The 26,840-nt window shown below is 50.7% G+C and overlaps 1 protein-coding gene across 1 annotated transcript; it reads right to left on the reverse strand.

Annotated features, from left to right (window-relative positions):
• Positions 1-447: 447 nt before the first annotated feature.
• LOC141727781 (serine/threonine-protein kinase pim-1-like) lies at positions 448-25,439 on the reverse strand. Its single transcript, XM_074534068.1, has 6 exons — positions 25,432-25,439; positions 2,268-2,400; positions 2,094-2,144; positions 1,530-1,896; positions 652-887; positions 448-462 (listed from the first exon to the last, which is right to left on the reverse strand). Exons 1-6 carry the CDS (start codon positions 25,437-25,439, stop codon positions 448-450), a joined length of 810 nt encoding a protein of 269 aa, XP_074390169.1.
• Positions 25,440-26,840: the final 1,401 nt, after the last annotated feature.

The raw sequence follows: 26,840 nt of genomic DNA on the forward strand, positions 1-26,840 counted from the left end.
TCTCCAGCAGCAGCAGCAGCAGCATCCCCACCCAGTACAGCTTCTCCAGGCGCTCCTTCTCCTTCCCTGCGGGCAGACCAGGCTCTCAGGGCTCTGCCCAGGGCCCCAGCTGTCAGGGAACCAGGACAAGCAAAACCAGCTGGGATGGCGGCCACCAGTGCTGGGCAGAGCAGCTCAGCTCCAGCACAAGGGCTCCAGCACAAGGGCTGTGTGTTCCCATCCCATGACCCCAGTGCAGTGACACTGGCAGCACAAAAAGGGTTGGGTTCCTTTGCTTCTCATTGCCAAGGCATATGTGGAGCAGGAACTTACCAGGGCCCTGGATGAAAGTGTGCCTGTGGCTCTCTCCCTTCTTCTATGGCAGAGGAATATCCTGCATCCAAGGAACACAGAACAGGTCTTCCAGTGTGGGTCTGTCCAAGGAGTTCACGGATAAACACCACCAGATCAGGTCTTTGCACTCTGGGGAGAGAAAGCAGAAACTGACGGTCAGCCAGAGAAGGCTCCTGTCTGCTTTACCCCACTGTTCCCATGCCCAGGCCATGCTGGATGCGCTCTGAGCTGGGCCTAAACTTTCCCACCAATTCCCTGTTTTGGAGGAGAGCAGGACATGTGCCACCTCCTCAGCAGCTGCCAGAGCGGGATGCCCACGATCCCGCTGCTGACTCCCAGCACTTGGATTCCCCCCGTGCCCAGAGAAGAGGATCCACCTTGAGAGAGCCCTTGTGGCAGCGGGAGCTGGCCCCAGCTGAGGTTCCGGCCCCTCCTGAAAGGGTGCTCCCCGCAGACCATCTGGTGCAGCAGGATGCCCAGGGACCAGACCGTTGCTGCCTCGCCATGGTACCAGCCAAAGTCGTTCCATTCCGGGGGGCTGTAGGACAGTGTTCCTATGGAATACAGATGGAGTTCATCAGGGGGATGCTGCTGCTCCCAGAGCCTGGCCCCAGCATCCCTGGGTATGTGGGGGCTGCATCAGGGGCACACAGGGTGACCACTGCCCTCTCACCAGCATCTGGGACTTGTGCACAAAGTTAGGGTTGGAAAAGAAGCCTCTGGTGCTGGAAGAGGGCAGCCCTGGCTAGGCCCGACCATGACATGCAAAGGAAAAATCCACTCCATGCTGGGGAAAAAACATGCCCTTATCCTCCCTGCCTGCATTGCCCCAAAAATATTATGAAGCCAAGGGAAACAGGGCGAGTGGGGTAGTGCAAGCCCTTCCTCTCATTTGCACACCAAACTGGCTGGGGCACAGGTTCTGCCCTCTCTCTCTGCTACCCCCACCCACGGGGGTTTTGGTCGGGCTGGCTGCCCCAGCCCAGCCCCAGTCCTGGGCAGAGTGGCTGGCAAAGGCTGCCAGCAGGGCTGGAAGATGGCTGCCCACCCAGCCCCGCTCTAAAGCAACTCAGCTGAGGACTCAGTGCCCTGACTGGCAGCAAAAGGGAGAACTCCCGCTGCCACAGCCAGCTTGGGCTGGGAGATGTTGGGCCATGAGATGTCAGCAGCGGGAGCACAGCCCTGGGTAGGCTCACCTGCAAAGTGTGTGTAGACTGTGTCCTGCAGGTAGGTGCCACAGCCAAAGTCAATCAGCTTGGCCTGCCCGGTGTCCAGGTCAACCAGGATGTTCTCTGGCTTGATGTCCCGGTGCAGGACCCCGCAGCTGGTGCAGTGCCGCACGGCCTCCAGCACCTGGCGGAACAGCTCCCGCGCCTCCTCCTCGGGCAGGAACCGCCGTGCCCCAATGAAACGATGCAGGTCCTGACACCGCTCTGGCCGCTCCAGCACCATCACGATGCAGTTGGGGAGCTCGAGCCACTCCAGCAGCTGGACCACACCGGGGAAGCCAGTGGACACCCTGGCCAGCAGCACGATCTCCAGGGGTGAGCTGGTGCCGTCGGGCTGCGGGAGGAGCACGATGCCGTCACTGGGGCCGATGCCGTGCCAGGCCTGGGGAAGCCCTCAGCCAGGCCGAGATGCTCTGCGCCCTGCGCTGGCCCCACGCCCGCTCTCCCTCGGGGCGTCCTGGCGGCTCCCACCGTGCCGGGCCCCGGCTCATCCCTGGCCGGCAGCCCCGGCTGCTGGCCCCGCTCACTCACCAGCTCGCCCCAGTGCCGGACGCGGTTCCGTGGCACCCTTTTGATGGCCACCTGCAAGCCAAGGCCAGCAGCGGGGTGAGCTCGCCGCCCGCACTGCGAGCCCCATCCTCTGCCCTCTGCCCTCCTCCTCCTCCATCCCCTCCTCCTGCGCCCGCCGCCAGCCCCACCGCTCACCGGGGCGCCGTCCGAGAGCCGCGTGGCCGCGAAGACTCTGCCGAAGCCGCCGCGCCCCAGCAGCGATCCCAGCCGGTAGCGCTCCTGCAGGGCCTCCTGCGCCGTCCCTACGGGCGAGACGCGGCTGTCAGCGCTCGGCCCGGGACCAGCAACGGCCCCCGAGCGCCCCTCACCCGCCCCGGGCCGGCCATGCCCAGGCGTTCGCTCCCGGGAACGCGGCACGGGAGGCTCGGGACCGGCGGCCGCGCTGCCGAGCGGCGGAGCTCGGGCCGGGGAAGCCGCAGCGGAGGCGGCGGGAGGGGCCGCGCCGCGTGTGTGCTCCGCGGGCCCCGGGAGGAGCCGGGGCAGGGGCCGGGGGCGCGGCCGTGGCCGGGGCCGTGGTCGGGGCCGGGGCCGGGCTCGGGCCAGGCGGAGGCAAAGGGCGGCGATGCCGCCCCCGCCCCAGGCACTGATGCCCGCCCAGCAGCGCCACCGCCAGTACAGCCAGAGCCGGGCGGAGGCGAGACCGCGGTGGGACGGCCGGGGCCGGGCACGGGGCAGCCCCGCCCGGGGCCGGGGGCGGGCCGGGGGCATGGCCCGGCCCTGCAGGGGACAGGGAGGCGGGGAGAGGAGAGGGACGCCGGGCAAGGGACCCCGAGGGAAGGGTGCCCGACAGCGGGAAAGGGAGGGAGAGAGAAAGAAAGAGAGAAGAGAAAGAAAGAGAGTATTCAAAATATCTCTTTGCTGCCGCCGCTGCTGCTGCCGCCGCTGCTGCTGCCGCCGCTGCTGCTGCCGCCGCTGCCGCCGCTGCAACTGAAGCACCGGGGCCGTTCGTCCCCGTGTCCGTTCCCCGCTGGACCCACGAGCCCCACGTTCGAGCCCCGCGCGCCCCGGGGACAGCCCCTCCGTCTGCCCAAACACGGGAACTTTGCAGCGCTGAGCGCAGATGCAGAGCCCTGACTCCTGCACACCGGCACAGCGATCCCCTCACTTGCTGCTGTGCATTGTCCTTGCTGAGGGTCAAACACTGTCGGGGCACCTTCCCTTGGGGTAGGATTCCTACCTGACCCCAGCACTGCACTGACACCTGCAGTGTTGCTTTCCTGTAAAACCAGGGGAAGGAAAACTGTGTGTGGCTCATGGTATTTTAGAGTGTCTAAAATCACTAAGTCACCCATCTTAGAGGTGCTGTGCATCTGGAATTACTGGGATGGAGAAGTAGTGCAATATGGAAAAAGGGGGGCATAGAAATAAATAGAGGAAAGCATCTTGGATTGTTTCTTTCATTTTCATTTCACTTCTGGAAAGCTGTTTCAGTTTTCCAGGAATCTTCTCCTGTCTGCTCTTCCCAAGAATCTCTCATGGAGAATAAGGTCAATTTTCTGTCACAAGATTTGCCACCAGGAAATGATGCCACTGGTGCAATTTTCATTGTAACTGTTTGTGCTGGCTTAGGGCAAATTTGGGGACGAAATCTCCAAAAGGGGTCCGTCTGGAGAGCAAGTTCAAGCGGCCCCTCCCCCTACTAGGTCAGGAAAAGACTTCCCTCGAGAAAAGTGAAAAAAAACCCCAGGTTATTTAACAAGTAAAGTATTCACAAGCATGAAAAATGAATAATATGAAATCAAACCTCTGACAGTGCTGAAGAGATGGCAAATTCAGAAAGTCCTTTTTGTGGGTTGTAGTTGGCTCACTCGGTCTCTTTTAAGTCCCTGTGGCGCTGGAATGCAGCGTCCCAGACCTCGGTGGGCCACAGGGGTGAGCTGGTGCCGGTGTTCTTCTGGGTTTTCAGTCCAGAGCAGGTTTAAACAGTTCCAAGAAAAAGGAAAGCCACAGTCCAAGGAACTTCTCTTCCTAAGCTAGCTAAAACCAAATTGCCAGACCTGGGCTGTGAAGGCATCGGGAAATTTCCAAATCTGGGCACTGGCGGTCCCAGAAAACACCAGAGCTGGATGGTGCTGCAGCCAGAACCTGCAGATTTCCAAATTTTAGCTTTCTGTGCCAGCAAATCACTGGACTTGGGCTGTGCCAGCACCAGGAAGTTTTCAGATCTGGGCGCTGGCGCTGCCAGCAAACACCAGATCTGGGTGGTGTCATTGCCAGCGACAGAAATCTGCCAGATTTGGGCTCTGCTGGCACTGAGAAATTTCCAAATCTTGGTTCTGGTGCAGGAAACACAAGATGTGGGTGGTGCCAGACCCAGGAGCAGGAAGCTGCCACAGGTTTTGGATTTCTGTGCCAGCAAATTGCTGCACTTGGGCTGTGCCACAATAGGGAAATTTCCAGATCTGGGCACTGGCAGTGCCAGCAAACAGCCCATTTCAGGCTGCAGGCTCCAGGAAGGACTGGGTCTGGATGCCTTCCTCTTTTCTTTCCTTCTTTCCTTCCATCTTTCTTGGGATCCTGCTGCCAACAAAGTCCAGATTGGGCAGTGCTGGCAAGGGGAAATTGCCAGGTTTTAGCTTTCTTTGCCAGCAAAGTCTGGATATGGGTGGTGCCAGAAGAGGGAAATTGCCAGATGTGGGCACTGGCAGTGCCAGCGCATGTCAGATCTTGGTGTGGAATGTGCCGGCACTGGGAAATTGCCAGATGCTTATTTTCTGTGCCAGCAAATTGCTGGAATTATGCTGTGCAGGCATCTGAAAAATTCCGGATCTGGGTACTGGGGGTGTCAGCAAACATGAGATCGGGTTGCTGTAGGTACCAGGTATTTGCTTGGTTTTGGCTTTCTTTGCCAGCAAATTGCTGGACTTGGACTGTGACAGAATATGGAAATATCAAGATCTGGGAACTGGCAGTGCCAGCAAACACCACAGTTCAGGAAGGATTGGATCTGGACCCGTTCCCTCCCTGCATCCCTCCCTCAACAAGGTGCCAGAGGGGCTGGACAGCAGCCAGGCAGAAAGGGACCTGCAGGGACTGAGGGACAGCAGGCTGGACATGAGCCAGCAGTGTGCCCATGTGGCCAAGAAGGCCAATGGCTCCTGGCCTGGAACACGAATAGTGTGGCCAGCAGGAGCAGGGCAGGGATTCTTCCTCTGTGCTCAGCACTGCTTGGGCAGCACCTCGAGTGCTGTTTCCAGTTCTGGGGCCCCCTAATTTAGGAAGGACATGGAAGGGCTGGAGTGTGTCCAGAGAAGGGCAACAAGGCTGGGGAGGGGTCTGGAAGAACACAAGTCCTGTGAGGAGCGGCTGAAGGACCTGCAGTTGTTTATCCTGGAGGAGGCTCAGGGGAGACAAGGCGTTGTCAGGGCACAGGTTGGACTTGATGACCTCCATGGCCTCTTCCACCCTTGCTGATTCTGGGATTCTCTGAAACCACCCTTGGAGCAGTTGCACGATGAGCCCTGGGCCTCCTCTTCAGAAGCTCTAGCAGCCCAGGTCCCTCAGCTTCTCCTGCCAGCCCCAAAGCCCATCCTGCCAGTCCTGCAGAGCCTCTGCAGCTCCTCCTCACTGCCCAGAACAGGGAGCCCCAGAGCCAGACACAGCAGCCCAGATGTGCCCCCCTGGCCTGGGGTGCCTCTGGCAAGGGAGCAGCACCAGGCACTGCAGGAGCCTGCAGACAATTGATCTGAAGGCCAAACCTCCTTAGCTCCTTTTGAAAGAGCAGGAACAGTTCCTCATTCCAATGTGGTGGAATGTTGCCACCACAGCTCCAGGTGAGGACTGGACACAAGTTTGCTCCCACTGAGTGCTGTGATGGGTTCTGCAGGAGCTCTGGGCTCCTGTGCTTGCCAGGCACAATGAGGAGAGAAGGAGCCAAGTGCACTGATGGGGGAAATGGATTTGTAGAAAGTTTTTAGAGCCTAATAGAAGGCCCACACCGTATGAATCTGTATATAAATCTTGAGACAAGAAATGCTAACTTAAAAATGCCATGGAATAGGACAGATATTGTTGAGAGAGAAATGGAGCTAGCAAAAAGTTTCAAAAGATGACCTTGCAAATAAGACTTTGGAAAAATAGAGCTACGAAAGATGCATTTTAGTGGGACCCACAAGGGGTAGTTTTAAATAAATGGCTTTAAGGCGTCTACAACATGGCATGGCAAAAATCTGATAGACCAAGAACTACTGTAATTAGGAAATAGTTGGCTTCTGATTGTGATGGTGTAAATTATGTGTATTGTCTCACCCTTCTCATGAGACTGAAAATGGAATATAAGTTTTTAAAACACCTCTCAGTGTCCCCATCTCTAGGTCAAGAAAAGAGTATTATCCAACACACTGACACACCTTTGCCTCGAGCATAACCCAGCCTGGACCAAACACACTGAAATGTTTCCCCTTTGGCCCACGTGTCGAAACATCAGGTCTGCTGTTTGGCAGCTCAGGTTGGTTTGGTGTCAAGGAGTTTCCCTCAGAAATACTGGGTTTGTCCTCCTCTGTGCCTTCCCCTCAGCAGCCTTGGGGATGCTCCTGTGTGAAGCCATCTGTCTCACACAGTTTGAGACAACTTCAAACAGGATATTGTGCAATAAGTCGTCTCCTCTAAAGTGTTCCAACAACCCCTTTCCAGCAATAGGAAATTATTACTGATAGATGAAAGTGGAAAACCCCCCACAGTTTATTAACAAACAGAATCCCCCCATGACACGCGTTACAAGAAGGTGCCAGGGTCTCTCTCGGAAGAACAGGAGCTGTCACAGAGCAGTTCCAGCAGCTGATGGAAGCTCAGGGGCTCGTCCGGCGTCAGCTTTCTCCCATGGCAGAGCTCCATGAAGCAGGCAGGGCAATGAAGCAGCTGGGCTGGAGCCCCTCGCTGCCTTTTCTCTCCGGCGTGGCTCAGTATTGGAATATGTATCCCAATATAACCAGTTAGATGGTGCCTAGGCCAGTTCTGACCTTCGCTGCTGGGCCAGAGGCAGCACTGCGGTGTTCACCCCAGCGATACCTTGGCTGGCGGCAGAGTGCAGCGGGGCACAAGACAGGACTCCGTTTACCTCAGGGGACAGCTTCTGGCGATGGTGAAGAGAAGAGGGGAGCGGATTCTGCTAGAAGGTAGCCAGATGTTTATTCCATGAGCACAGATATGTCTGCACTGGGCTACTGCTGATAACAGAATAAGGCCACATGGTCTCATTCACATTTTAAGCTCAGGACAGGGGAAGGGGAGGGGACAGGTGAGTCACCAACCAGGTGAAGGGGCAGGGTCTCCAGGTACTAGGGTCACCTATCACACGACGCCTTGCTGGTATGTTAGCCTGATTGACAGGGCACACTCAGCGAGGGGCGAGGGGGAAGGGAGAAGGTAAAACAGGATATTGCAACACACCACAACATCTCCCCCTAGTTTTGTTTAAAAAGAAGAGGACTGTGTTTATGGTGCAGAATGATTCTACTGAGGCTTCTAGGTCATCCACTGGAGCACTGAGGGCTTCCAAATGGTAGACCTCAGGAGGGGGAGATGAGCTTGAGATTAACTTGAGAACCATGCGTCTGATTACTCCAAAAACAATGCTAAAAACTACAATAACTACAACTAAAACAAACAGCACTAAAATTACAGTTTTCAGAATAGATCCCAACCAGCCCGAGAGTCCCCAGCCATTGAAAAGTCCATTCAGCTCGTTGTCAGTTTCTCTGTTGATGTCTGAGAACTTTTATCGATGTAGTCCATATGTGGTTTGGGCTGCGGTACTATGTAGGAGATTGCAGGTGGGATGATCACGAGTAGGATGAGAAGCAGGCTCGGTCTCATGGCATCTCGAGGCTACACACGAACAGTGGGATCTAAACTGGTACAAAAACTTGAGACAAACATATATTACAAACTATTCCAGATAGGAGGCTTAAATGGAATTTCCTCCAGAGAACATGCGCGGCGTTTTCTTCTCCAGGCAGCATGAGCAACCTGGGGTGCTTCTGCAGATTTCTCTGAGACTTTGGGAACATAGGGCTTTACCCATTTGGAAGGAACCCACCTTAAACCAGAGGGGGTGGACACACAGGCGTATCCACGTCCCCAAGTAACCAATTTGTAAGGTCCCACCATTTTCCAAGTCTCAGGGTCCTTTACTAAAACTGGAGGTTTTTCTTTCATCAACCTGTGACTGTTCCCCCCAAAGTGGCGTAGGATGGGTGGGTTCAGGCTGTCAAAAGAACAATTCAGAAAATTGATTGTGAATAGTGCCCTGGATAACCGGATGTGGGGAGGTTCTACCTTCAGAACCTGTTGTTGCTGGTCCAGGACCCTTTTAATATCACGGTGAGTTCTTTCTACAATGGCTTGACCTGTAGGGGAGTAGGGGATGCCAGTTTTGTGCTCTACTCCCCATTGCTGCAGGAAGCTCCCGAATTCCTTGGATTTATAAGCGGGCCCATTATCAGTTTTCAGCTCCTTGGGGATGCCCATGAAAGAAAAAGCCTGTAAGAGGTGCTTAATAGCATCAATAGATGATTCTCCTGTGTGGGCAGAAGCATAGACCGCTCCAGAAAAGGTATCTACACTAACATGAACATATTTCTGCCGTCCAAAAGCCTGTATGTGTGTTACATCTGTTTGCCACAGTTCACAACTGTTCAGTCCCCTTGGGTTTGCTCCCGTACTCACTGTAGGGAGTGCATGTTGTTGGCAATTTGGGCATGTGGTCACAATCGCTTTGGCCTGTTCTCGAGTGATGTTAAACTGGCGAACCAGGCCAGGTGCATTTTGGTGGAAAAGCTGGTGGCTGATTTTTGCCTGTTCAAAAACATTTGGGAGAGTGGCCATCACTGCAGGCGCAGCAAGAGCATCTGCCCTTCTGTTGCCTTCAGCGATAAACCCTGGCAAGTCAGTGTGTGACCTGACATGCATCACATAAAATGGTTGCTCTCGGTGAGTGACTAACTTTACCAGTTTTGAGAGCAATTCAAAAAGTGCAATGTTAGATACATCTTGCAGTATTGCTTGATCTGCTCTGGATACTACTCCTGCCACGTATGCAGAGTCTGTAATCAGATTAAATGGTTCTGAGAACCTTTCAAAAGCCCTAACAACTGCAGCCAATTCAGCAACCTGAGGTGAACCTTCCACCTCAGCAATGTCCGTCTCCCACTGCTGGGTTTGAGGATCTTTCCAAGTCATAACAGACTTGTGGGACCTCCCGGACGCATCTGTAAAGACAGTCAGAGCCCTTTTTAAAGGTCTCCTACTTAGAGCAGTTCTTAATTTTAAAGTAAATTGAACATCTTGTTCAAACAATTTGCAAGCGGGCCGTGCTACCGAAAATTGTCCTGAGTAGGAATCCAGAGCAAACTGCAACACTTCATTTTCTTGAAACAATTGTTCCAGTATTTTCATAGTATTTTGACCTGATTTTAACTCAACTGGAATGTGAATGCACTTAAAATCACATCCTGCTAACTCCCTGATCCGGGTCCTTGCTTTCCGGATCAGTTCTGCTATCAGCTCCTGAGGCTTTGTCAGCCTCTTGGACCTTTTGTGACTGAGGAAAACCCATTCTATGATCAAGAGAGAGTCCCTCTGGTCCCGGTCCTTTTTTGGTGTGTCCTTTGCCTTAGGTGTTTGTTTTTCCTCCCACTGGAAAATAATTCCATGGAGGTGTGGCAACTTACCTAGGATGATAAATTTGAATGGCAGATCAGGCCGGCATCGGTGGGCCTGTCTTGTGGACATTGCAATCTGAACCTTTTCTAGAGCTTTCCGTGCCTCTGGGGTAATAGACCTAGGAGCACCTGGGTCCTCTCCCCCTTTCAGTAAATTGAAAAGAGGGGCAAGGTCTTCATTAGTCAGACCAAGCCATGGTCTTACCCAATTCAAGGACCCACACAACTTGTGGACATCCGCAAGGGTCTTGATCCTTGGATTGATTTCTAGTTTTTGAGGAACAATGGTCCTATTTCCAATTTCTAAGCCCAAATACTTCCAAGGTGGCATCTTTTGAATTTTCTGTTCCTGGAGCTCGAACCCTGCAACAATCAATGCATCGATCGTTAGGTCAAGCGCATGTGTTAGTAAATCATCATTGGGGGCACACACAAGGATATCATCCATATAATGGTAGATGATGGCCTTCTCTGCGGCTGCACGCACTGGGGAAAGCAGGGAAGAGACATACCACTGGCAGATAGCTGGAGATACCTTCAGGCCCTGAGGAAGAACAGTCCAATGGTACCTTTTCATAGGAGCTTCTGAATTGATAGAAGGGACTGAGAATGCCAAACGCGGTGCATCGTCAGGGTGCAATGGGATTTGGAAAAAACAATCTTTAATATCAATAACAGCTAATTTCCAATCTTGAGGAAGCATTGTTGGGGATGGCATACCAGGCTGGGGAGAACCCATATCTTCAATTACATTATTAATTTGTCGGAGGTCACAGAGAAGTCGCCACCTCTTTTTGTCAGCTTTTTGGATGACAAACACTGGAGAGTTCCATGGGGACATGGTCTCCACAATGTGGCCCTTTCTTAGTTGCTCTTGTACTAGTTCCTCAAGCACCTTTATTTTTTGTTTACTGAGTGGCCACTGTTTCACATCAACTGGTTCGTCTGTTTTCCACTTAAGTTTTTGGATGGGGCGCTGTTGTTCAATGACTGCTGCACAAAAATGCTGTGGAGAGTCTGGAATATTAATTGTGACACCCCACTGGGCCATTAAATCTCTCCCTAACAAAGGTTCTGAATAATCTAACACAAATGGACGGATATTTGCCAATTGTCCGTTTGGACCCTCGAATTGAATAATGCTTTTGGATTGCCTTGCCAATTGCAGACCTCCTACACCTCGAAGGTGACCAGCAACATTTTGTAAAGGCCAGTGAGCTGGCCAGTCTTGTACTGGAATCACTGTGCAGTCTGCACCTGTGTCTACAAGCATCTCAATGCGTTTAGACTCCCCACCCCCACTGACATTGCACCACAATTTGGGTTTATCTGTCCCAATAACTTGGACCCGGGCGACTGTGGGCCCTTGTTTATCAACATTTTCAGGTAAAGATGGCACAGGGATAGCTTGAGCAACAATTTGTCCCTTGGGAAGAAACAGGGGTGGGTGGAAACAGTGCAGGCTGAGAACAAATTGCTTGGGATCTGATGTTGTCAGTCCCGGAGCAATTTCGATCTCTTGTGGTGTGTTTTTGTCCCCAGTGATGATGTACTTACAACGAATTTGGTTCCAAGTACCTTTCTGTTCAGGATTTACAGAGACAAAATGCCAGTCAGTGTCCTTCAGGTGGAGTGACTCTGTCAGCTGCAACCTGTAAGGCTCATTGACAGTAGATGCGGTTAATACAGAATCACTTAAATCACAACAAAGGTTATTTTGTTTCACTTTCAACAGCGGACTAGCAGACTTGGTCTTTGAAGCACTTGCTTCACTTACACAAATGTTAATATTATTGCGCGCTTGATTTATTTTGCTACCCTTATTCTCTTGGCCTGCTCCTTTTATGTCTGCACGCCTGGCAGGCTGGCGCTTTATTCTTCGTTTTTTTGTTGTTGACCCCCAGGGAGGGCTTGCAGTTCTCCTCCCCTGCTATTTTTAAATTCATCAAATTCCCTTTTCAGGGGGCACTGGTTACTCCAGTGTCCTAGCTTATTACAAAGCAGGCATGGTTTAGTGGGCTCAACCATTGCTGGTCTCCGCTGCTGCCCAGGGTACTGCTGTGCTGAAAGAGAAGGTGCTGGGCTGGCAACAGCAACACGCTGAGGTGGTCTTGGCAGCAGCCTTGGTCTGGTGTCTTCCGCAACACTCATCAGAGGCACTTTCCTGTTACAGACTAGAAGCATATCTTTTAATGTAGGGGAAGGTTCCATAGGAAGGCTCAGGATTGCTGCTCGACACTGTTCATTTGCATTTGTAAATGCTATTTCTTCTAAAATTGCTTCCCTTGCATTTTCCTTTTTAACCTGTATTTCAATGGCTCTAGTTAGCCTTTCTACAAATTTCACAAAAGGCTCTGATGGTAGTTGTTTGATTTTACTATAGGGCTCAAAAGGCCCCTCAGGTTGGAGGGAAAAGAATGCTTTTTCAGCTGCTTCTTTTACTTTCTCAAGTGTTTCTGCAGGAATTGCAGCAGCTTGGACTGAGGGAGAAGACCATTGACCCTCACCACAGAGGTGGTCAATAGTAATGGGGTTACCATTGTTGTCTTTTGCTGTGTTTGGATCAGCCTGTAAGCTTGGGAGAGCATCTTTTAGCAGTTGCTTCAATGCTGATTCCCATAATTTGAATTCCGTGGATGTCATGAGACATGAAAAAATTTGTTTTAAATCATGTGGAACCACAACAGTTCTACTTAATTCAGAATTTAAAAGGCCACGGAAATATGGACTGTGTGCACCATATTCTTTATGAGATTTACAGATCTCTTTAATCAATTGTCGTCCAAAAGAACTCCAATTAGCAGTTGGGGCTGCTCCAGCTTGAGCTGCAGGCTGAAACGTAACAGGAGCTAGCGACAACATGGCACCATGCATTGGGTCTGCTGTCCCCTGCTCTGTATCCCTTGAATCAGAAGCATTGGGATCACAGCTACAGGTTTGGGGACAGGCAGTGGGTGTGTCCCCACCGTGGGAACCCGGGGAGGGGGCGGGGAAAGGGAGCCGGCAAGGGGCGGGGAAACCGTGGGAACAGGGGGCGGGGTCAAGGGGCTGGCAGGGGGCGGGGATACCGTGGGAACAGGGGGCGGGGTCACCTGGTGACATCACGTCAGCAGCCTCCCCCTGGGAGGAGTAAAGGGGCGGAGCTGAGGGTACTGCAGGAAAGGCGGGGGGAGGGGGGAAGGTGTCACGAGGAACAGGAGGAGAGGGGGATGGGGATGGAATTTTGGAATGCTTAAGAGGATTTTGGGAAGAAGAAGACCAGGTTTGGGAAGATGCCACGTGGCATCCACCATCTTGTGGACCCCCTAGGGACTGGGGGCCATTTTGGACATCACTGCTCTCCGAAAAACTAACACGTGCTCGGGATTTTTTTGGGGAAAGAGGTTTAGGGGTTTTAGAGGGAGAGGGAGGAACAGGGAGAGCAGAGGCACATGGCTTTACATTTGGCTTTTTCTCCATTTCCTTTTGTTTGAGCAATGCTGTTCGAATTTGTAAACTCCAGAACACAAATTTAGCTGAGGGTAATTTGCCAGATTGTCCTAAGGTTATCAATTCATTCCCAACTTTATCCCAGAATTGAATATTGTGGATTTCTTCAGGGGAAATGTTTGGGAACTGCAGAAAAAGCCATCTTATAAACTGTTTCAATTTTCCTTTAGAGAATTTCACATTACTCTTGATTAAAATGCTAACAATATCATAATACACTCTCCTTTGTACAATGCTAAGTTTGGAACCCATGTTAAAAAGCAAAGTACTTAATCCCGCCTGACCAAAAACAAAGCTAAAATCAGCTACCAATTTCTAAAAAAAACCACAGATAGAAAGCGATAACGAGCAGACAAAAGCTTCACAATGCAGCTGTATATACTGCTTTTAAAATTCCCGGGCAGCAGGAGCAGGGCACGCCTTGCCGAGCCGAGGCAGAAACAAAGCCTCCCCCGCGGTGGAATGCAGCACCCCCGCGGAGCAGACAGAGCAGCCGCTCCACGTGGCAGCCGAAACCGGGACGCTCCCCCCCCCGCCGCCGCGTGTGCAGAGCACTCCCGACCCCCGCAGGTCCCCCGGCCACGTGGAAAGAGAGCCCCCCCCTCTCCCGCAAAGAGAAAGAGAAAGAAAGTCTCCTAACACGTGTCTGAACACGCTGCTGAGCCGGGGGGGGAAGGGCAGAGAGCGATCCCGCTCCGGCGCGAATTCTAAAAAACAGTGAAACACGCAGCAGGAAAGCTAAACTAGAACGCTATGAATTCTCGTCTGTGGGGCTGCGCAGCCAAAATGCAAAGGCAAAAAGGAACAGAACTCGCGGCAGAGTCTGTTTTTGAGCTTCTGCTCTACCGAAAGCAGAGATACTCACGTGAAATGGAAGCTGTAGGCTGGGTACAGGCAGGCAGGTCTCCACCGGAAAAGGACCTCTCTCTGGGTGTAAGAGAAGCTACCCTTTTCTTCCTCTGGAAAATCTGTTCACCACAATGAAGCAGGGCTTTCCAAAGGCGCCGAACAGTCCACGAAACTTTTTCTGGGAGTATTCCCAAAGTCTCTAGCTGAGGGCAATGCAACCAAAGCCCTTCCAGCTGGATGCACGGCTGGCAGAAACTTCTCTGAGGTACTGCGAGTCCGTTTTCGGGCTGCAGAGTCGAGCCACCCACAGGGACGCCAATATATTGGAATATGTATCCCAATATAACCAGTTAGATGGTGCCTAGGCCAGTTCTGACCTTCGCTGCTGGGCCAGAGGCAGCACTGCGGTGTTCACCCCAGCGATACCTTGGCTGGCGGCAGAGTGCAGCGGGGCACAAGACAGGACTCCGTTTACCTCAGGGGACAGCTTCTGGCGATGGTGAAGAGAAGAGGGGAGCGGATTCTGCTAGAAGGTAGCCAGATGTTTATTCCATGAGCACAGATATGTCTGCACTGGGCTACTGCTGATAACAGAATAAGGCCACATGGTCTCATTCACATTTTAAGCTCAGGACAGGGGAAGGGGAGGGGACAGGTGAGTCACCAACCAGGTGAAGGGGCAGGGTCTCCAGGTACTAGGGTCACCTATCACACGACGCCTTGCTGGTATGTTAGCCTGATTGACAGGGCACACTCAGCGAGGGGCGAGGGGGAAGGGAGAAGGTAAAACAGGATATTGCAACACACCACAACAGCTCAGTGTCCTGGTTTAGGGCAAATTTGCCAAAGAATCTGCAAAGGAGGGCCCCTCCAGAAAGCAAAACCCACACGGCCCCTCCCCGCAACCGGTTCAGGAAAAAATTCCTTGGAGACAGGTGGAAAGAGCCTGTTTATTTCAGGAACAACACCCCCCAGCACACAAAATGAACAATAGCCGATGACACTGCTCTGAGAAAGATGACAAAATCAGAAAGTCTCTTTCGGGGGTGGTCGCTCTGTTCTCAGTCCCTCCGGTGCTGGGGCAGCTGCTGCAGCTGAACCTTCGGTGTTCCCAGGTCCCAGTCCGGAGCAGGTTCGAGATGGTCACAGAAACAGGAGAGGAGAAACAGTCCAGGAAGGGATGTGGACTCTTTAGCTAAACTAGCTAATAAGCAGAGGCCAAAGCAGAGCAGAAGCGAGAGCAGAAAAGAGAGCAAGCAAAGCAGCAAGCTGAAAGCAAGAAGTGAAAAACAGCCCTATGCACTGTTTGTCTCTGTGTCCCTGATAAGAGAAACCCAAACAAAACTTCCACTCTTCAGAGTCGATCTTAAAGGCACAGAACAGATGAATGGGGATACAAGCATCATAACATCATCCCAGGACATTCCACCCCTTATCCCCATATCATCAACATACTACAACACATCATGCATTATTCATACAAAATTTCCATCTGTTTCCCCAAAATTACAAGCAATACCCATCATGCCTTCATCACATCCCCACACTGGACCACTGAATCCAGGCCCTGTATTACAGAGCTGCAGAGCCCCTTTTCACTTTAGTCACTTAAAGCTCCATCTATCACTTGCCCAGACCTTCAACTCTTACACATTTCCTTCTAACTCATGTCTGTATGGTTTAATGTACAGACAATAGCAGTAACATCCAATGAACAGTGATATTGCATATCATTCTTACCCCACAATCAGATCTCCCTGAGGTACACATCGTGTTGTTCCATCTCTTTGCATTATCCACCACGTGCAACCTGGTCCCTGAGAAAATACAACCCCACGAATGGGTTTGTCTGTACTCGAGGCAGAATTGATCCACACAGTCTTCCCTAACAAACCTCATGTTGCGGTGTGTTGCAATATCCTGTTTTACCTTCTCCCTTCCCCCTCGCCCCTCGCTGAGTGTGCCCTGTCAATCAGGCTAACATACCAGCAAGGCGTCGTGTGATAGGTGTCCCTAGTCCCTTGAGACCCTGCCCCTTCACCTGGTTGGTGGCTCACCTGTCCCCTCCCCTTCCCCTGTCCTGAGCTTAAAATGTTAATGAGACCATGTGGCCTCTATTCTGTTAGCAGCAGTGGCCCGGTGCAGACATCTCTGTACCCACGGAATAAACATCTGGCTACCTTCTAGCTGAATCCACTCCCTTTCTCTCCACCATCGCCAGAAGCGCTCTCTCCTGAGGAAACGGAGTCCTGACAGCCTGGATTTGCCCCGCTGCACTTTCCAGCAGCCAAGGTATCTCTGGGGTAAAACAATGCGGTGCTGCCTTTGGCCCAGCAGCGATGGTCAGAACTGGCCCAGGCACCATCTAACTGGTTATATTGGGATTCTTACTCCAATAACCTCTGATATGTACCACTGAGACTTTGTCTCCTTCTATTACATTCAGGGACTCAGACTGGGCAGGACCTGCTCGGTTGGTGGAACCTCGGGTGTTAACTAACCAGGTGGCTTTTGCCAGATGCTGCTCCCAATTCTTGAAAGATCCACCACCCAAAGCTTTCAACTGGGTTTTTAGTAGTCCATTGTACCTCTGATCAAGCAGGAGATCACTCATGCAAGGTGCTCTGCAAGGTGCTCTGCAAGGGCACACATTCTTCACCTCTGGTCCTGTCCTGTCCTGACTGGGCCAAGGGCCAAGGTGCTCTGCTCTCCCTCAGGTGCTCTCTGAGAGATCCAATCAAAGCTGGGCACCTTAGGGCACAAGTGGCACTGCCTGTCCATGGGCACACAATTGATGTCTGCCTGGGAAGGGGCTCAGGTTTTAATACCTGGTAGTTCCATAATATACAAGCAAATATTGATTATCTGTGCAATTTGGGTACTCTAAAGGAATGTCAACCTTTTCCCACCAGAAACGGGGATTTCCTGGAAGCGTACTGATGGCAGGAGAAGAAATACTGATCTTCCCATCTACTTGTGTCACCAATAATCAGTCTATTATTTAATCCCTCTCTTTTCCATCAAGTGCATCCATCTGTCTTGGTTAAATGGCCATGTCTAAGGACATCTCTTCACCAGACCAGCTGGATATTTTTTCTTCCCATTGGTCCCAGATTTCCTCCACCAGATGCTCTGTGGTCATTCAAGTGCCTCATAACTCTCTGGTTTCATGCTTTGAGCTTCAGGGAGATGCCCAAACTTTCTGAAATTAAAATAAATATCACACATAAGGCGACATCTTAATTGTTTTTATATCTATCACAGAATTACTTTTTCTTATACCTATGTCTAAAACTGTTCCTGCATAAAAATCTTTTGGGGATGGTGGACCTGTCAGATGCTGCTGGGACATTCCAGAGAGCTGAGAGAAGAGCTGTGATAGTTATTAAACTGTTCTAATGTTCAACTCGTGTTTGTTGGCAAGAAGCCTTTCTGTGCCTCTGAGTGTCACCAGGCCCTGAGCCCAAAGGACACAAACCTGATGAGTTGTGGTTCCCACTGCAGGGGCTGCACTTGGACCTTGGCTCTGCACAGGAGAGCTCTTCATCCCCTTTCTCTCTTTTCCTCCCTCTGGGCATGGAGGGAGCTCCTGACTTCAGCCTGTGACTCGTGTTTGCAAAGAGCAAATCTGGGCAGAATTGGGGCAGGGGGGGTTTGGGGGGGACCTTGGGATCTCTGTTGGGCACAGAAGGTGTTTTCCATTGCTCTGTCTGCTGTGGAAAGTGGATTTAATATCCAGCAGAGGAATGACTTTTGCATGTGATGGAGCTGTGCCTTCCCTTGGCTTTGCTGGCTGACAAGAAATGAACATCCCTCTGTCTCTCAGGCAGTTCCTTCTCCAAGGAAAGCAGGTGGGAGTTGGAGCCAAGGAGCTGAAAGCTGCAGGTGCAGCCTGGGCTGGAGGGAGCTCAGATTTGCACAAGGCTGCTCTGAGTGCCAGGGCTTGGATGGGGAAATGGTGGGGTGGGGGTAGGGACAGAGTCTGATTGATTGTCAGCCATGAAGGGTCTTGATTTTCATATTTATTCAAACTGCATGAGGAGGTACCTGGTTTCAGTGTCAATTGGACATTGCACATATCAATGAATTAACAGGAAAAAAACCCTAAACCAGACTTAAAAAAATCTTTTCTTACTGCCTTTTAAAATATCATGGATTCACTTTGAATACACTACTGAGATCTACTTAACTACAAATTATTTGGAAACGGAAATCAAATTATTTCCAGAGGCTTGGCTTGATAAGGTGTTCTGAGTGTTAATGATCCCTGGGACACTGAATTCCTGCAGTGAAGAGCTGAAGGCTGAACAAGCCCCTGGAGCAGGAAAATTCAGCAGCAGCCTCCAAGGTGCTGAGGATGTCAGCAGCCCCCACTGAGGCCATCCCTACCCAGAGACCGTGGGGGAATGGGCAGACAAGGAGAGCGTCCCTGGGGCTGGGGCAGCACAACTCAGAGGCACCAGCGGCTCCAGCTGGGCAATGGAGTGTGGAATGTGGCTGGGAAAGACCTGCCTGGGCTGGGCCAAGCAGGACAGACAAGCCCTGACTCCCATCCCCCAAACAATTCTCTCAAAGAGACATTTTAAAGGAATTACAGTTGTTTGTGTCCTCTGAGTTGGACTCCCTGAAGAAAAAGCAATAAGAGATTCTCAGGAGCCCAAACCAACCAAACAGCCTTTACTGGCAGATTTAGAAAATCAGAGAAACTTTGGCAAAGGGTTAATGATATTATTGTAGCTGTTTTGGTTTGTTAATTTAAGATTTTTCCCATCTTGAGATTTCTTAATTAATGGATTGATGAGTGTGGTCGGTTTTAGTGTCGGTTAATTATTTATGACCAGCTGGTGTCCTGGTCCCCTTCCCACGACAAAAGGTGACCTTGAACGTTGAACCCCTCATCTCAAAATAAAAGAAAAAGGGGTAGAACACGCCACGGTCAAGGAAGTTGGAGCTGGGTCCTGAGCAGCCAGGACAGTGCTGGAATTTTGAAGCACCCTTGGGGTTCACATCGGTGACTCGAGCCATATGTGTCTGCTGGAGCCTGGAAAGCTGCTAAGAGCACTCACGAAAGAGGTATGAAAAGGCAAGCAGCATATAAGTTATGCGCCGCGTATCTAGAATGGCGAGAGATAAAGGGGATAAATTTGTTATTAGCCTATGGATACGCTGAAGAAATTTTCCTTAACCCACATACGGTCTATGAACTCTCAGAACGGAGAAAATCTAGGGATATACTGTGGAAAGCAGTGTTAGAAGATGATAAAACAGCAAAGATAAAACAGAGCGTTTTTCCAGTGGGAGCGCTTCTCCCTCTGCCCCGCAGCCGGCAAAAGCTTCAGTTTTAGAAAATAAACAAGCGACATCAAAGACCATTGTCCTAGCGTTTCTCACCTAAGTTAGAAAAATCTTTTTGTTTTTCCTAGCAAAGACTGTGAAAAAGAAATCAGCGTCAGTGAATGCATGAGTCAAATTTCGGCCAATTTGGCTCAGCATTCGTTATGCTGTCTTAAAATCACCTGTATTAACAGAGACTTTAAACATCAGAAGCATAGACTTTAATCGGTGGAACATCAAACTCTAAGATTGTATTTTGAAAATTTAAAAATGTTGAAAATGTGTTAAAGTGATTGTATAAGTAAGATGTAATGAGTATGTTTTTTGTGTTCTTTAGGCCTTGTTTCAATGTGGTAAAGGTAAAAGCAATTACTGAATTCAAAAGAATTTTTCTACAGGTATACCTTAAACAAACTCCTTATGTTTAAGTGCATTTAGGTATGGAAATGCTGCAGCAAACCCGTGAAGAAAGTTGTTTTAGCTTAGTATTTTAGAATCAGGCCTGTAAGTAAGTTATAGTAAATGCTATATTCTATTTTTATAGTAAGTTTTATCTGTTGTTAAGTAGTTTAAGTTAAATTATCTATTAAGTGCCATTAAATGTTAGATGCTGTTAAGGTTCTGTTAAGTTTATTATTTTAAGTTTAAGTATTTTAAGTCTAGGTGTTATTAAGTTTAAATAACGTTAGATAGATTTATACTTTTATGATAGGCATTTATTTTATAACTTGTGTGCAAAGTGTTGTTGTGAACATCAGAGAAACTTTGGTTAAAAGAGACAATCAGAAGCATTTGTGAGTAAAGCCGTTCCTGTTTGAAGTATATCTGCTGTTTGAGAATAGAAAGCAAACTTCCTTTAGCTTATTTTTGTAGGTTGCACTCAGGTAGCACACCTGAGTTTTGTTTGAGCCTTGTAGCACATAGAATCTTTTTTGTATCCGTCGTATAGCATATCCTATAAATAGTGATAGCCTTTTTGGTTTGTTTTCCTAGCTTAGATCCCTTGTGAGAGAGAAACCTTGCTAGCTGAGAATATTGTTTAGTTGTTAGAATTGCCTATTCTTGTGTTGCAAAGAGTGTGACACAGTTAGCCCATAGAATTTTGCTTTCCCAAAAAAAAAAAAAAAAACAGGGTAAGTGTTGGGAATTTAGCTTACTAGAGAGACTGGAAAAGTACAAAACCGTGGCTAATTCGAAGTCCTGCACCTGCAAAGATAGTGTGTCCTCGGGCCTAGCTGTAGTAGGATAACAAACAGTGAAAGAGACATGAGAAAAGAAAGATGTAACACCTAAGAAATGAGGAAGAGTTCATGGTATAGTTTAACCAATAGATTGCTTGGCTTACAGAATATTCATAAGCTTATTATTTGCTGTATAAGTGTTTGATACTTTCTTTAATAAACTGGACTGGACCTGTTGGACCTGTGATGAACCAGCTGGTGTCCTGGTCCCCTTCCTACGACAATGACTAACAGCTCCTAGGGTTCCAGCGTGTGTGAGACACAAACCCCAGGAAAAGACAGAGTCCATACCAGGGGCTGACCTTGCGCTCCGTGTTTTTAAGCCTCCGGGCCTTTGTGGGCCTCCCCCCAGGTGGGATTTCTGATCACTCTGGCAATCAGGGCTGGGTTAGCACTGTCCCCACTGTGTGACTGATTGACAGCTCATCCCACGGTGTCTCAGGACATTGATCTCATCCAGCCTCTGACAGTGACCATGGTGACACTGGGGAACCTCATGGAACCATGGGTCAGTTGTGACCAGGTGGGTCCAAGGACACCACAGTGACATCAGGGAACCTTGTGGGAGCAAGTGGCCATTGTGATGCTGTGGATCCCCATGGAACCAAGGGAACATGGAACAGGCTGATGCCTTCAGTTTTAGCTGTCATATTTCCAGATTCTCTACTGCATTAGTCTGTAACTCTGGAATTCATACACAGTGTTAGCAAGTTCTCTTCACAGTGTAGTCAGACAAAACAATCCTTTTCCAGCCCCAGAACCGGACACTGTTGCAGCTTCAGGCACAAAAAGTGCAAACAACAGTGAATTGAGGAGAGCAAACCGGGAGGATGGAACTGCATAACCTGAGACTGTAATTGGACAACTAACCCAAATATTTAAATGGACCAAACTTTATGAAAGTGTGAAAACTCCTGACCAGTCATCCATTTTGAATGTAGCCTCGGCTGGGCTATTGTCCTGCTCAAGGTGAATCCTTTGAAGGCCTTTGAATAAATCCCAGCAAGAGGCAGAAGCAATGAGAAAGCTGACACTCTTTGTGAGAACAGAGTTGTGGAGCAGTGAAAAACAACTTATTTTTCCTGAGACGGAGCTCTAGGACTGTGGAAAACAACCTACTTTCCCTGAAAAAGAGCTGTAAGACTGTGATAAACACCAGCCACCTGTATAAACTGTTTTTTCCCTCTTAGATAGAAAAATGAAGACTATCTCTCACAAACAACTTTTCCTGCACATACACAGCAGGGGTTTGAGTGACCAATCAATACAGGGTAACAACTTGTTGCTGACCAACTGGGGACAGACAGGGGATGTTCTTAAAAAACCCTACAAAAAGGCCTATAAAAAGACCGTATATAAATAGCACAGGATTGATCCTTTCTTTTTGCACCATAAAATGTGTCCTGCATCCCACTTTATCGGGCGCTGTTGCAGTGCCAGTTCACCCCCTGCATGTTGTCTTTCCCCAAGCTGGATTATTCCCAGGTTATATCCCTCCCCTTTTACCCTGCAATCATTACAATCCCCACCCTGTATTCCAGTGCCTTCCCTATCCATCCCTGTAAACTCTGGCCCTGTTCTGGACCCTTCCCTGCCAGTCTCCTGTAAACCCCTCCCCTGCAGGTTCTGCCCCTCGGGAATTCTCCTCATGGATGATGCCCCATTGGCCCATGTGACCTGCCCTCTCCACCCCCTTATCCCCATTGGTCCCTGAGATGTATTCCCCTCCTTTTGCTCCTCCCTCCCTGATTCCCTATTGGATCGTGCCCACCCGCAGATCTAGTGCTGTATAAAATCTCGAGCGCACTGGTGCTTGGAGCTCTTTGGTGCCGGTTGCCTTTGATGAATAAAGCTTCCTCAGAATCTCACACCAAAGGCCTCCCTCTCCTCTTTCGTCTGCTCCCTGACGCTGATTCCAGCTGTGGAGCAGGTGGCTCCAAGGTTCAGCTCTCCCTGTTTCAGGGGAAGCTGTTCCCCACTCATGGCACGCGGCGCCCCTGAGCCAGCTGTGGACTCCAGTGCGGTGTCAGCCTGGGGCTCCTGCTGGGCTGAGTCTGCCCTCAGGCAGGGCTTAGCTCCCCCACAGCATCTCGGTGTCACCTGTGAGCCCCGTGGAGAAGGCTCCTCTGTGCCCTCTGCTCAGAATTTCACTGCCAGGACAGCAGGAATGCAGCGCAAACCTGCCTTCAACCTGCTGGGGTGGGCAACTCCTGCACCAGCGGCTTTCTCGCCATTCTGCTGCTCATGGCCAAGACAATTTCCCTGCCCTTCTGCCAGGGCAATGCCCTGTGCCAGCTCTGCTGTGAGGCTTCCCTGGGGCGGTGCCTTCAGTGGTTCCTTCAGTATTGGAACTGGAGTCAGCGAACATGACTGAGCCCTGGTGAGCTCTCAGGATGGCCGGGGACAACTGATCCACCTGGCCCGCCCCAAAATTCACCCAAGTCCTGCTGGAGCCAATGGACCCAGTGGCCAAGAACAACCCCAGAGCCAGGTAGAACCACTTGCCCTTTCCCAGGACACCGTGGTGGCTCTACCTGACCGTGGCCAGACATTACAGGCGACCGTGTAGGGCCCCTCACCCAAGAAACCCCACAGCCCCACAGTGCCCCGTAGACAGGTAGACCCAGCAGCCCTATCCCACCAGGAAAACAAATTTCAAGACCAATAAATAATTTCAACATACTTTTGACATAGGAAGATTTTTTTTGGCATTTAAATTCTTTTGAGTATATAAAGAATTTTGGGAGTGTTATATTGTATTTGCAGGGATGCCCAACGAAGGCAGCAATGTTGCATTTGACTCCATGTTCTCAGAAGGCTAATTTATTACTTTACAATACTATATTTTATTAAAGAATACTATATTATACTATACTATACTGTACTATACTATACTATACTAAAGAATGCAGAAAGGATACTTAGTGAATGTTCAAATGATAATAATGAAAACTTCTGACTCTTTCCAGAGTCTTGACACAGCTTGGCCATAATTGGCCAATGAGTCAAAATAACTCACACCAGAATCCAATCAAACAAATCACCTGTGGGTAAACAATCTCCAAACACATTCTGCACATGAGCACAACACAGGAGAAGTAAATGAGATAAGAATTGTTTTCCTTTTTCTCTGAGGGTACTTAGCTTCCCAGGAGAAAAATCCTTGGCGGAGGGATTTTTTCAGACAATGTGAATGCCACAGTGTTAGAGATGAGTAATGAGATGGTTGGCTCTCCCAATTAAAGGGTGAACATGGTTACTATGTTAAGAGAAGTTGGACAGATTTATAGTTCTGTAATTGCAATGTATCCCCCCCACCCAGCATTGTTATCCCGGGGTGATCTTGGTAGTCCGGGCATTTGGGGAAGGGCAGATTGTTCCTAAGAGGCACGGCTTAGCAACACCTGCCCTCCAATGCAGTTCCACGAAAGCAGTCTACACCAATGGACAGCGAGGAAGAGTCAACAGACAGCCTTTGGGAGGAGCTAGAGCTGCCTGTTGCAACAGCAAGGATATAAAAGTGAGAGCAGACATTGTGTGGATGAGCCAGCCACGTGGTTACCAGCCACAAAACAGGGAGAAAAAGTTTTAAAAGAAAGCTTGTTTTGAATTTTTATTTTTCTTTTAAACCCAGGCCATTCCTACCACTTTCACAGTGAACCATGAAATAAACAGGGCAGGAGACTTTTTCTCCTTTTAATGCCTTTATTAAAAGTGCTCAGCTTAAGGTTGGGAGGCTCGACGGGTCCGCAGCTTCTCTGTCATCGATCCCAGGATGACTCGGAGGAGGAGGAATGGAGGAATGTGTAGCTTTGCCCACTAAGGGGCAAAGGTGAGGGTCCTACCCTCACAAGAGCAGTGGGGATATATCCCATGTTACAACTTCTGGGTTTTCTAGTCTCGGCCTCTTTGTTCCAGCTGAGGTCTTTGCTCAGGGCGAGGGGCAACAAAGGTTCTCAGCGTCTCCGCAGGCTCAGTACTTTGCTCCTCACATCCAGACATAACTTTGATCTCTTAATTCTGTACTGGCTTGTTGTTTTTGGAGTTTTTTTGGTAAGTTTGGTAGGGTGGCTTCCCATGGCATGCTGGTCTCAAGGTTATTTTGCATCCCCTCTGATGCCCCCCCCCCCATGTCTCCTCCTTTCGCTGTCCAGGGAGAAGGGCTATTAACTTAGCTTTAGGCAGGGCCATACTAATATAAAAGGACAAATTAACAAAAACAACCAGTGATTACAATAACAAACAGGTAGAACTCCACCTTGGCAGCAACTGGTGTAACTGGTTCACACTGCAACCTTTCTTTTTTTTTTAATTGGCAGATTTTTTACTTATAACAACCTACAACCTTTCTCACCACCTGGACACCCACCCCCCCAGTCAATCCACTCCCCCTGGACTCTGCACAGCTCCCAACACACCATTTGTCTGGGGGAAGGCACAGACTGTGTCAAGGCAGCAAAGCCCAGACCTGGCCTGACTTCCCTGGACCGCCGGAAAGGAGGAAATCCAGACCCACAGACACACACATGGGCACAGAGCAAAGCTTTGCTCAAAGGGTTTACTGATTCTTGATGAATGATTATTCAGGGGAAATGGCCCAGGGCTCAAAGGGTTCAGGGGGTTTCTCCAGGGATGATCATCTCCTCATGCCACTGGAGAGGAAAAAGTACACTGGTCCTTCACACCCTAAAAGACAAAGCCCAGAACATGACCTCTGGAGCCCACTGGGCCATGGCTGGGCTTTGTCTCCAGCCCTGTCCCTGCAGGCACGGCTCACCTAGGCATCCAGAGAGGCAGCCAGGCGCTTCTGCCGCAGGAGAGCCCGCAGCTCTTCAGCCACAGGGGGCTGGGGAAAAGGCAGCGTTAGAGACACACTGGGGGCACCGGGCTGCACTGGGAGGCAGGGGAGAGCAGGGGGGCCTTGGGGAAGGGGCTGTGGCAGCACTGGGGTGCAGGAGCTGCTGTGCTGCTGCCCAGAAGCACTGGGCTTCTGGCCAAGAGGCACAGCTGGGGCAGGGGCTGCGTCCTGGCTCATCCAGGGGGTCCTGGGGTGACAGGGATGGAAATGCAGCAGGGTCCTGGGCAAAGGCTTCCCTGGGGAGGAGCCCTGGGGCAGGGCATTGTCTGAGCTGTCAGGAGGCGTGCACTGGGCTGTGCTGGGACACACTGGCATGGCCTGGGCTGTGGTGGCCATGCAAGGGGAGGGTCTGGCACCGGCAGAACTCGTGATACCCACCAGAGGCGTCTCCAGGACCGCGTCATTGTCTAAATCCAACTGCAGAGAGAGCTGGAGACCTCGCTGGTCACTGGGATGTCCCCAGTGCCAGCAAGGGATGGGGGAACACCACTGCCCCCCAATTCCCTGAGGGGATGCCCTCCAATGCCAGCAGCCCACTCACCTCCCGGAGATCATCTTGGGTTCCTTCCAGGAGTGCCTGGAAAGGAGAACAAAGGCTGGGTCCGGACTGGACCTTGTGGGGCTGGGGGGACACGGGTGAAGGGAGCAGGGTGCAGGCAGAGGGATTGGAATTCAGGGCCTCCAAGGAGATCTGTTTGAGGTTGGGGGAGACCCAAAAACACTGATCTGGGGTCAATTGAGAGACCAGAGGACAGGGCTGGGGGTGTGGAAGGAGCAGGGTGTGAGGTACAGGGGAGGAGAAAGGAATTGAGGTGTAGGGACATGGGAGTGCAAGGGAGGGGCTTGGTGGGGACAGAAGAATGAGGACAGGTGGGGACAAAACCAACAGGACTGGGAGATTGGGGGGGGGGGGTGAGTCAGGGAATTGTACAGGGGGACCCCTCTGCAGTGGCCAGGAAGAAAGGCAAAGGATTGAGGGGGGACTTTAAGGGAAAGGCCTCAGGAATGGTCAGTGGGAGGACACCTGGGGACCCTGAATGGGACACAGAGCAGGGACCAGAAGGGTGGGATGGGAGGCCAGAAAGGGCAGGATGTGGGGACAGCATTTGGCTGGTGCCTCACCTTGGCCTGTGCCAGGTGGCACAGCAGGATGGAGAAGAGCAGGGCCACACTGAGCACAGCCACCTTCATCTTCCTTTGGCTCTGGGCAGCGCTGCCTGAGGCTGCAGAAGGTGAGGAGCACCTTTATCCCTGCCGGGACTCCTCCCTGCACCCT

This window comes from Zonotrichia albicollis, unplaced genomic scaffold, assembly GCF_047830755.1.
Source record: "Zonotrichia albicollis isolate bZonAlb1 unplaced genomic scaffold, bZonAlb1.hap1 Scaffold_254, whole genome shotgun sequence".
NCBI classification, from domain to species: domain Eukaryota; kingdom Metazoa; phylum Chordata; class Aves; order Passeriformes; family Passerellidae; genus Zonotrichia; species Zonotrichia albicollis.